At 46.8% G+C, this 12,273-nt stretch overlaps 1 protein-coding gene across 7 annotated transcripts in view; it reads left to right on the forward strand.

The window, feature by feature from the left end:
• IPPK (inositol-pentakisphosphate 2-kinase) overlaps positions 1-12,273 on the forward strand; it is a 1,052,241-nt gene that overhangs the window by 116,357 nt on the left and 923,611 nt on the right. For all 7 annotated transcript variants that reach the window (XM_040360985.1, XM_040360986.1, XM_040360982.1 and 4 more), the window contains one exon: positions 7,217-7,312. In XM_040360985.1, coding sequence (XP_040216919.1) covers positions 7,217-7,312 — 96 coding nt within the window. The remainder of the gene's footprint in view (positions 1-7,216; positions 7,313-12,273) is intronic.

The raw sequence follows: 12,273 nt of genomic DNA on the forward strand, positions 1-12,273 counted from the left end.
TCCCTTTTGGGTCTTGATACCTATCTTCCAGTGTCCAAGGAATTCTATTGGATATTAAAATAGAGACTCCCTTGGATTTTGCTTCCTGGTTTCCTGCATGATAGGCTGATGGGAAGAACCTATTTTGCAATAGAGGGAGCCCACCCGTCCTAAAGTGCGTCTCCTGTATGTAGGCTATATCTGTCTCTGCGTGCCGCAGGTCGTTCATCAACATCCTGCGTTTTTCAGGAATATTAAGTCCCTTGGCGTTCAGGGAGGTTATTTTTAATCCCTCCATCTCCGGCGTTGAGGGAAAGAGAAGGAGAGAGAAACCCCCCCCCCCAAAAAAAAAAAAAAACCCTCCTCTTTCCCACTTTAACTTATCCTACCCACCCATTCCCTCCCCCTCCCTCCCACTTCTAAATCCCCCTTAGGGAAGTTACCCACTTTTAACCCCCTCCCCCAATGGTTCGGTGGGCAATAACCTAATCCGGGGGCCGGTCCAATTAGGTGGTTCAATATAAAGAAAAATATATATATAAAAAAAATAAAAAAAGTGAGACACCCCAGCCTGCTCCCCTCCCTCCCTCCACCCTCCGACTGTCTTTGTTTCCCTGCAATCTTCCTTTCTTCCGACCCAACAGGTTTTTTTTTTCCCTTTTTTACCTTAGCCTTTATTTGTTACATTGTCTCTAGATTTTTACCTTTAACTTCCCCCCCCCATCTCTCCCTCCCCCTCCTGCCTCGTAAAGGCCTACAAACTGGGCCTCTCTTACCCCATTATTGGTTCCTCCTCTCCTCCCCGCCACCCCCCCGACCCTCCTTCTCCCCACTCCCCCCCCAGACCCCACCTGTCCCCTGACCCCAGCACCATAAGTGTATTCTGTGCTCCTTAACTAACCGGGGGCAAGGAGGGGGAGGGACCGGGGAAATAGGGGGGAACCCCGCCCCCCCCACTCCCTCCCCCCAACCCCAGATTCGGTACATAATAAATAAATAAATATATATATATATATATATATATATATATATATATATATATATATATATATATATATATATATATATATATATATATATATATTCAACGTGATCCATTGTGTTGCATTGTGCATCATATTACTTCCTATAGTGCCACAGGTAGTCTCACCGTGGTCCACTATATTCAAAAAAAGGAAAAAAAAAGCAACAACCAAAAAAAAAAAAAGACCCCACATAACCATGCTCTGAGGTACCTTATCGGTACCATTTCATTATAGTGTGTATATATCTAAAAGTAATATCTACATCCGTGTAGTGACCCATAATCCTTGGGAATTTGTTATTTCTCCTCAAAAAAAGGGCACGGCGGGGGCGGGAGGGAGTACTTCCCCCATACTCCTCCTGTTTTGATCAGAACTTGGGGGAAGAGAGGCCAAAAAAAAAAAGGGGGGGGGAGGGAAGAGAAAAGAAAAAAAGGAGGGGAGCCCCTTCTACAGGGGGTTATGATATCCAGGAGACAATGACGCATGTTCACATTTAAAAATTGTGTGCAACTTGTCCGTAGGCTCTATAAGTAAAGGAAAAAACAATCCCCATATTAGCGGTCCCCTATTCTTCCTCAAGGGGGTACCGACACGCTCTCCTTTCTCCTCTCTGACCTCCTCAGTCCTGCGGATTTGGCGGCACCTCTAGGGAGCCCTGGTAAATGCTGCAGCCAATTTTGCACCTCTATTGCTTCCATCTCCAACAATTTAAACAACTCTGGGAGTTCCAGGGGCTGTTGTAGGTGAAAAGTCTGTGTATTCCTTTTGAATTATGACCGCAATAGGGTACCCCCATCGGTAAGTCCCTCCTGCCTGCTTGACTTTATCCAGCACTGAACGCAGCATTGCCCTTTGCTGGAGAGTGGCACGAGAGAGATCTGGCAGTATCTGTATCCTGGACCCCTCAAATACAATCTCGCCTGCTGCCCAGGCCCTCCGACTAATGAGTTTTTTGTGTGCAAAGTGATGAAAGCGGCAAATTATATCTCTCGGCCTATTTAAATTTTCTGACAGGGGACCCAGCGCTCTGTGTAACCGCTCAAATTCAAGGGGGTGAGGGATAGGGGGGTCCATCAATTGGTGACATATTGCCTCAATTGTTTGCTGAAGAACCTCTTTCCCGATTGACTCGGGCACCCCCCTAAACCTCAAATTCTTGCGCCTGTTGCGGTCCTCAATTTCCTCAATTTTAAGTTGTAAGGAATCAACTTGCAAAGTTTGTAACCTCTGTGCTTGTTCTAGGCTTGCAACACGTTTTTCTAACAGCCCCCCCGCAACTTCCACTTGTGCCAACTTATCTGTTAGTTGCTGTACGTCCCCCTGTACAGTTTCCAGCTCTTTTCGATGTGACTCCTCCATCCTTAGCACTAGGGCCTCCATCTCTGCTCTTGTAGGTAGTGCGAGTATGTCTGCACGTGTTGGGAGGGTGAGTAGCATCTCCTTCAGGTCTCTAAGCTCCGGTTCATGGGTCACCTCCCTTCGGTCTGACTCCTGCTGCCGCTCGGCAGTCTCTTCCTGGTCTGACCGCATCACCCTCCGCATTGTCCCTTCTCTTTCCTCGCTCTTAGCCGCAGCTGAAGATAGCTTTCGTTGCACCACCGAATCACTGTCTCCTAACACACTCACTGTGCGTGTGTCCGCGTCTGGGACAGCGCGTGGTGCCGCGGATCGATTTCGAATTGCAGCTGCTCTGGTCTGCGGGAAGTATTGGTGGATCTCGGCTTGAACACGGGCTTTGGAGGACCCCTCCTCCTTCTTCATCCCAGGCGCACCGCTCGAGACCCACTATGTCTGTCGGATCCGCTCGCACTGCAAGGTATTTTAGTCCAGGGCCATGGATGTCTTTTCGGCTTCCAATATTAGTCAGGAGGGGGACGGAGGTAAGAGGAGCTCTGGAGCTAGTGTGCCTCTACTCCACCATCATTAGGCCACTCCCCTCCTAATCGCATTTTCAGCAGTGAGTTGCTTCAGTGTTGGTATTTATTATTGAGACATGCATCCCATTAGCGGGTTGCGGACTATTAAAAATTAGAAAGTTGAAAAACTCTCCTAATTTTTTAATAATTATCCAACACTGTCTATGGAATATAGAGTAGATGGGTACCCCGTAGTACATTAGTGAGGCAGATCTTCCCTTCTGATGGGAAACTGCTAACGACAGTCATTAGTGAGGCAGATCTTCCCTTCTGATGGGAAACTGCTCACGACAGTAGGGGTGGTCACGAATCACTTTTGGATTAGATCACATTAATTTCACAATATTCACATTTTTGTAGTTTTGTTTTTAGTATTAGCATAGTAGGCCTTTAATATCCCCTGAGGTTCTAATCCATGCAACCTAGGGGTTAATTCATCAACATTCTTTGAGCCCCATTGGGTGGTGTTTGTTGGCACTTTGCCTATTGCTGTGATATATTCTGTCCAGCAATGTGGCCCCTGGTTGGCCCCCTTCTGAGAGGACTATGCCTTTCTGAGGCATGGAAATTTCGAAGTTCTCTTTTTCTTTTTTAATAAATGAGGTTTTTGTATTTACTTTCCATCAGTACTTCCTAATATGAAACACTAGATGGCGAGCGAGAGCGGCCTGAGTGATTGAATGCGAGGAGAGGGGGCTTGTGCCAGGCCATACTTTCCTTTGCTTTCCCTTTGCGTGCTGCCTATAAAATAGTTTTCCCCTATATTTTTTTCATTTTTTAATCTTTATTTGATGCCCCTGATCGTCACTTTGAGGATTTTAAAAGTTCCATAACATGATTTTTTTTTATTGCCCGGTGGCGTAGCGCTGCCAAGTAAGGGCATCTTTACCACACTTAAGATGGCGTTTCTGTAGCTATTGTGACACTTTTCACAATGAGCGTTATCCCTATATTAATGGTGAATCACTTTTAAGCCCTACCCCCATTGAAAACATCCTTTGATGATGAAACGCGTCTGGGAGGCTACGCAGTGACGTCACCACGCAGAGGAGGGCTCCTTGTATGCCGGCCGGCATTTGTTTGTTTTTATACGCAATTTTAAATCTTTATGCTTGTGAGTATATCTCATCTTTTTTAATAAATCCTTTTGTAAACGGAGTCACGCTATGGTGCACCTCTTTTTTATGTCCTAACCAAATGAATTGGAGCTGGTTTGCCATCGAGTGCCTGCTGTTAACCTTTTCCATCCTGGGTACCTGTGAAGCAAAGGCCGCGGCTGGGCTATAGCCAAATGCTCGATTTGCTTGCCCTCTGGTAAGCGGCTTCTTATTCCGGTGGAGGGTTCACCTATATTGTTTTATCTGTCACGTGGTGGTGTGGTATTTTAGGACTTTATTCACAGTGATCTAATCAATAGGAGTCCTATGCCAACTACTCAAGTGTTTTTTGCCATACCTTCCCACGGACTTGTATATATCAGAGTGATTCATGATGCAAGATACATGTATATGGACTTTAATACACCTTATCCTCAAATAATTTTTTTTATCAAATATGTTGTAGAGTTTGGGGCGCGGCTTTGTTTTTTTTTGTTTTATGTCATTTGTGTATCGCACGCCAGCTGCTGCCTATAGTGTGTAATTTTGTAGTGTTATTAGCGCAGTTTTTTTGTTTCTCAATCATAGACACAGCCCAAAGCAGGGTGTTCTTGCCAGAGCCAAAGATGAAGTCTCTAAGAGAATTGATCCACAAGGTCAGGGCGAAGAAGGGACCATCAATTTGCCTTTGCATGAGGCTATTAGGGAAGATAGTGGCCTCCTTCGAGGCTGTTCCTTACACCCAGTTTCATTCGAGACTTCTGCAAGGCAGTATTCTAGCTGCCTGAAACAGGAGAAGCCAAGCTCTGGATTTACCCGTGCGCCTGTCTCCACAGGTGCACCAAAGCCTCATTTGGTGTTTAAAGACAATAAACTTGCGGAGAGGAAGGTCCTTTCTCCCAGTCACCTGGAAGGTGGTGTCTATGGATGCCAGCCTGTTGGGCTGGGGAGCAGTATTGGAAGAAGCTTTAGCCCCAGGGTACCTGGGCCAAGAGAACCTGCCCATCAACATACTGAAGATTCGGGCTGTATACTTGGCCCTCAGAGCCTGGGCACACAGGTTACAGGGGCACCCGGAGTCGGGATGCTCAGAAGTATTGGTGAATCTGAGGTGAATTGGATTTTGACATGGGCAGAAAAACATGTTTTTCTGCAATCTTCGTTTCAGGAGTAGAAAACTGGCAAGCAGACTATCTAAGTCGCCAGCAGCTGTCACCAGGAGAGTGGTCTCTCCACCCCGATGTCTTTTCAGGCAATATGCCAGAGATGGGGGATCCCGGATGTAGACCTGCTAGCTTCCAGGCTCAACAGGAAGTTGGACAACTTTGTGTCAAGGATGAGAAATCTGTTGGCCTACGGAACGGATGCTCTGACAATTGCTTGGAATCAGTTTTCACTGATCTATGCATTCCCCCAATCCCTCTCCTACAGAGATGGCTATGCAGGATCAAGAAGTAGGGAATACCAGTACTCCTAGTGGCCCCAATTTGGCCCAGGAGGTCCTGGTATGCCAATATCATAAAGATGGCAGTAGGAAGACCTTGGGTGCTTCCATTACGTCATGACCTTATGTCACAGGGTCCAGTGTTCCACCCTTCCTTACAGAAGATAAATTTGACGGTCTGGCTACTGAGACCTACAATTTTGAAGAAACGAGGGCTCTCGGGTCCAGTTCTTTCTATGCTCATTAATGCTAGAAAGCCAGCATCTAGGCTAATCTACTATAGAGTCTGGAAGGTTCACTTTAGATGTAGTGAGAGCACTAAAAGTTTATCTACAGGCAACGGCTCAGATACGTGAAACAGAGGTTTTTGTTTATTGTGCCAGATGGTCCCAGGAAGGGCCGAGCTATTGTTAGGTGGATACGACAAGTAATAGTTCAAGCTTATGGTTTAAGAAACGAGGTTCCTCCTTTTTCCTGTTGAGGCGCACTCGACCAGGGCAATAAGTGCTTCATGAGCAGTGCATCGCCAGGCTTCGATGGCTCAGATCTGTAAAGCTGCAACTTGGTCTTCAGTCCATACATTTACCAAATTCTATCAAATAGATGTAAGAGGCCATGAGGATTCTGCCTTTTGGGCGTAGTGTGCTGCAGGCAGCGGTCTAGGGCTTCTTGTCCATTGGCGGCCTGATTGATCTGTGTCTCCCACCTTTCATATTGAGCATTGCTCTGCGATGTCCCACTATGTAATGATTAAGGCTCTGTGTCCTGTGGTTTACAACAAAGAAGGATTTTTAATAACCGCTTGACTGTAAAATCTTTTTCTTGGAGTACACCATGTCCAATCGCCTCTGGTGACCCATACAATCCACTATGTAATGATTAAGGCTCTGTGTCCCGTGGTGTACTCCAAGTAAAGGATTTTGCAGGCAAGCTGTTATTAAAAATCCTACTATTGTTGCATTAGAAGTAACTCTTGCGGCAGTTGTGCTCAAAGTTCATGCATCTACGTTACAATCAGAAAGCTATTGCACCAATTCGACCTGCATCAAATTTGTTTTACCAAAAGTCTTTGCTGTCCAAAATTGTTCTTCTGGAACAATGTGCTGAAGATTGATCAATCAAAGATAGTTGTTTGACACAGTAACCATAACTGCGTTTGCCACAATCCAAATACAGTATTTCAGGTGAAGAACTGTACATTCTGCATCATATCAAGTGTGCTTGATGAGAACATCTATTCGAAAGTTGAACCTGAACCAGAAACGACTCCTTCAACATGATAAAGCACACTAGCAATCCCACTAAGGAATGGCTCAAAAAGAAATGGAAAGTTATGAACTGTCCTATTCGAAGCCCTAAATGATTCCTGTTTTAAATGGTGTAGTGGGATTTCAAAATGTGCAGTTCAGGAAAGGAAAGCGAAAAACATCTTGCAATTGATCTGGTCAAAAATTTTACTGTGTCAATGTCAGACTGGGTCGCAATACCAGCTGATGCCAAAAATGTACTTACTTTTTCATAGTACACGTTATGTTTAACATGCCATACCATAACCTGAAATAAGGTTTTGAAAACCACACACAAGTATTAATCACATTCCATGTTCTTTTGCATGCACATCTGAAAAGATTATATATTTCTTTTGATTGTATACTGCTTCACAAGTTTCATGGTAATTTTTGCTTATATTGATTTTGATCTATCGATTCTGTTTTTTACTGTCATTTGATTGACATTTTATTGTTTTGATTTCAGACAGCAGAGGAAGTCTATCAGCATTTGCACAACATCCTAGATTTTGGGAAGCATGTCATGAAGCAGTTTCTAGGAGAAAACTATGTTCACCATGGAGTAAGTAAATACAAAATTAATCTAGAAATTGATAAGAATAATAATTTATTTTAGTGTGACAAAGTAATTGGTTAAAAAAACAAAACATAATCCTTTTATGAGCAGAGCTCTTACACACACACACACACACACACACACACACACACACACACACACACACACACACACTGTGTCAAGGCACCCTTCATTCCACTAGTTTCAAAGGTTAGGACATTGACATCATCAGAGGTATGGAATATCTTATTTATTTCTGTTTTACTGTATTAGATTGGTGGTGTCATTGGGGGGGGGGGGTGTGTATAGGGGAGCAGAAAAAGTTGTCTGATAGCTTGCCCTTCCACTAATATGGTGGCTGACGGACATCACTGTGGGATGAATGAAAAAGTGGCATAGGCAGCTACAGAATGCCTACTGTACATATTGTATCACTGTCATCTGATTTTGTCTCACAATACCTAAAGGATCAGGTTGCCTAAATCTAGGTCCTCTGTTACATAGTGGTATAAGGTTGAAAAAAGACACAGGTACAGAGATACAGGGGCAAAGGGTAGTCTTATTTCAAAGATGTTAAAGGTTAGTAAGTCACCTTCATGCAAGGTCTGTCGTAGGACCCGAAAGGCCTACTTTACTTGGGGTGAATCTGACTATTCATACCTGATACGTTCCAAATGGCAGTTTTCTTTACTTTTCGTGAGCATGGGGGATGATCAGTGTTGTGCTTTGAGTACTTGAAAGGGCCGGATGTTGGCAGTGGCAATACTCTTCCAACGTCCTTTTGGCCAGACCTTCCTTGGTGCCCACTAGCAGAAAAATACTTTTCTCTTTCACCTAGACCAGAACTTAATTGACCAATCATCACTCCCATAACATCTCTTCCCTACTGGCGAAATCAAAAGGGGGTTAGCATTCTTAAATCATAACTTATGCCATGGCAACTAAAGGGAGAGCTAATGGACAATTCAGGCAGACTATTGATTGTCAAGGGCTTTTCCTTTGAAGGTGAGGTTACTTAATATGTATCCCACCAATGATATTCCACACTTTAGAAGTATTTCTCAATGCAAAGCTGAAGCCAAAAATCTTAGTATCCTGGATGCATGGAGGACTCTTCATCCAACTGACAGGGATTATATATTTTTCTCAAGTACACCAGTTCTGTTCTCACTTGGCCATTTTTATCCCACGGCCTCACCTCAATTCACTTTTAGTGCTTCCATCCTATCCTTATCCAATCATGCCAATACTTCATGAACCCTCCATGGAGACAAATCGGTCATTCCTTATGGGAACTTAGAAATTGCTAGTCTCTGACACCCCCAATTTAAAGTCTGTTACCCAAACATTTTATATTCCTGTTATTTGTCTGTTGTACCATGACCCTAGCATAAAACATAAATGTCAAGCTGTGCTAGAGAATACGATTTGTACAGTATCGGGACGCAGAATGAAGGCATGCCAGAGGAGGTTAGGTATGACTGCAGGGTTGTTCTGCCATCAGAGGGGGAGACTGCGGAGGACCACCTAAGTTGTAAAGGCCCTCATAGAAGGACCTAAACTCTGCCGCCATATCAGAGGAAGTAGTCAACCTCCGTCCTGAGGGGGCCATGATGCCCAGGCCAGTTTTTACTTTTGTGGAATATAAGTGAATATATAGAGTTCCTCGCAAACTCTAAGGAGATCTTGATGGGTGGTGCGGGCAAGAGTGGCCTTATGGAAGCATTCCAAATTCCGCATCTGGGTATAAAGTATTTCTATACGGCGAGACCTCTCCCTTTTTAAAGCGAGCTCCTATTCTGATCAATGCGCCCCGAACGACTGTTATATGTCTCCCACGCCACCAATGAATTGGTGACCGAGACTTTAATGGGAAAAATACTCCCGAACGGTGGTCAGGAGCTTGGAACTGATCTCTTCCGATTGGAGCAGATACTCATTTAGTCTCCAGAATGGAGGGGTCTAGGTCACTGGTCCCAGTTGGAGTGTCATGTGGACTGGGGCGTGATCAGAGAGAGAGAGAGATGACATCGATAGCGGTAGACCCTACTCAGGGTAAGTCTTTGTGCGTTATCAAGAGATAGTCCAGCTGTGATGGACCGGGGGAAAAAAAAGTAATAGTCACGGTCCTGTGGGTGAAGTAACCACCACGGGTCAACCAGATGCAGAGTATGCAGGTCTGCCTTCATCTGCTGAAGGTGAGACTAGAATGGGTGAAAGGAGCCACGGGAAACATCCAGTAGAAGGTCCATAGTGTATTTGAAGTCTCCACCAAAGATAAGGGGACCTTTTGCAAACTCCAGGCGCTTTGGGAGAAGCCTCCGAAAAAACTGGGGGTGATCCACGTTCGGAAAAGACACATTCGCAAAGGTGACCCGAACGTCAAACACCTTCTCCCTCAGGAGGAGAAAACTACCCTGGGTGTCCGACTGTTGTGCCTCAAAAGTCCAGGACTGATATGGCAAGCAGGATGCTTGCCCCCTTGGACTTTGAGATGGGAGAAACACTGTTATATGCTGTTGGAAAGGCCCCATTAGTCAATTTAGGGATATGGTCACCACGGAAATGCGCTTCCTGTAGGAAAGCAACTTGGGTTTTGCTTTTCCTCAAACCAGCCAACAGCTGGGAGAGGTTTTCAGACGTATTACAACACTGCACATTGAGGGAGGTGATCTTAAGGAGACTCATCCTGTCCACTTGCCAGTAGGCGGACCCAGTAGCGCATGTGAGATGAACCCAATCGCCAGATCTCCCCGAGGCGAGAGGCAGAAAACAGAATGGAGAAAGAGAAATACAAGAGAGGAAAAAAAAGGGAAGGGAGAAATCTATGAAGTGTGTAATCCAAAGACACTCTGGCTAAGCACCAGTAGAGCCAAATCATGAGTCCATCCTATTTGGGGGGTGAATAGAGCGATGGGAGTCGGCCCTATTGAGCAACTAAACTGCAAAGAAAACAAAATATTAGGAGGTACACGAGGTGAGAACATTGAGAACCACATTATAACTATTAATGAAGCCAGCAAAATTGGAGTACAAATAGATGTTGAAATCAAACATGGGGAGCAAGGTAAGAAAGAACCATTTAACTGAGACCATACTGTGGTGGTGGACCTGGGGGGAGCCCTCGTAATGATGAAACTTCAGGCGGGTGGCAAATGCTAGAGATCAGAGGGAGTGTAGCGCCTTTACCCAACTCTCCAGGGCACCAAGACAGGGTCAGAGTGACGAGATGCGCATACCACATTTGGGGTTAGAGAGAAATGCAGGTATCCAACAGTAAGCCTCAACACCCCATCAACAAATTGGGAACAACACCTGTGACCTGCCATGATGGGGAGGGGGGGGGTGTTAAGAAATAAAGGGGGGTGTTCAAAGGTAGAGCGTCACGTGGGGTGGACAGACTAACCGTCAAATCTGACGGGGGGGGGGGGGGGTAAGAGGTATCGCACAGAGCCTAAAACTGTGACGGATGGGGGAGAGCGGCACAGACGGCAAATACCAAACCCAACAAATATAACAAATTAAATTGGGTAGACTGAGCCAGGAGCAGAGGAGGTATATGCCTTTTGGCTCTAGACCAAAAGTCAGGGGGCCCGGAGTAAAATTGTTGGGTCCCTTTAAAGGGATCCACCAAGTCACGTTTTAGAATGTGATCCCAGCCACCCAGGCTGATGGAAACGTTAAACAGAGCCAGTAGTGGGATCCTACGAGAACTTGCATATTTGTTCTTGTAGAAAAGAAAGGAAGGTCTTGGTAAGGGTGGGCCGAGTATCTCATTGGTGAGCAGATGGCAGTGGCGGAATTATAGGGGTCGCTGAGATCGCCATGGCGACCGGGCCCCTTGCTGCAGGGGGCCCTTGAGGGCCCCCTGTACTCTTCGATAGGAGGGGCGGCTGAGATGAGCTTCCCGATCGTTAGCTGAAATTTGCAGGGAGCTCATCATTAACTAAAGTGAAAGTAGTGTGTGCTCTTGGTCTCCCCCTAGAGTGCAGTACCCGGCAGTGTGTCCTATCTCTGGCTCGTCACGCAGCCGAGCAGTGTCGGTGTGGAGCCGCCGCCTCCCCCTCCTCCCTGTAGACTGCTACACGTGCCATGTGCATCATGTCCCGTGCTGATCAACTGAGATGAGGTGACAGGCAGGAGGTCTGAAGTGGGGGGTTTGTAGTGTATTGTGGGGCGGACTGTCTGCACTGTAGGGGGGGGTGTCTGCACTGTGGGGGGTGTCTTCACTTTAGGGGGGGGACTGTCTGCACTGTAGGGGGGGGTGTCTTCACTGTGGGGGTGTCTGCACTGTGAGGGGGGACTGTGCACTGTAGGGGGGGTGTCTTCACTGTGGGGGACTGCATTGTAGGGGGGGTGTCTGCACTGTGGGGGGTGTCTGCACTGTGGGGGGGGGGACTGTCTGCACTGTGGGGGGGGGGACTGTCTGCACTGTAGGGGGGACTGTCTGCACTGTAGGGGGGACTGTCTGCACTGTGGGGGTGTCTGCACTGTGAGGGGGGACTGTCTGCACTGTAGGGGGGGGGTCTTCACTGTGGGGGGGACTGCATTGTAGGGGGGGTGTCTGCACTTTAGGGGGGGACGGACTGTCTGCACTGTAGGGGGGGTGTCTTCACTGTGAGGGGGGACTGTCTGCACTGTAGGGGGGGTGTCTTCACTGTGGGGGTGTCTGCACTGTGAGGGGGGACTGTCTGCACTGTAGGGGGGGTGTCTTCACTGTGGGGGGGACTGCATTGTAGGGGGGGTGTCTGCACTGTGGGGGGAACTGTCTGCACTGTAGGGGGGTGTCTTCGCTGTGGGGGTGTCTGCACTGTGAGGGGGGACTGTCTGCACTGTAGGGGGGGGTGTCTTCACTGTGGGGGTGTCTGCACTGTGAGGGGGACTGCACTGTAGGGGGTGTCTGCACTGTGAGGGGTGACTGTCTGCACTGTGAGGGGGGACTGTCTGCATTGTAGGGGGGGTGTCTG

Source organism: Rana temporaria, chromosome 7 (assembly GCF_905171775.1).
Source record: "Rana temporaria chromosome 7, aRanTem1.1, whole genome shotgun sequence".
NCBI lineage: Eukaryota > Metazoa > Chordata > Amphibia > Anura > Ranidae > Rana > Rana temporaria.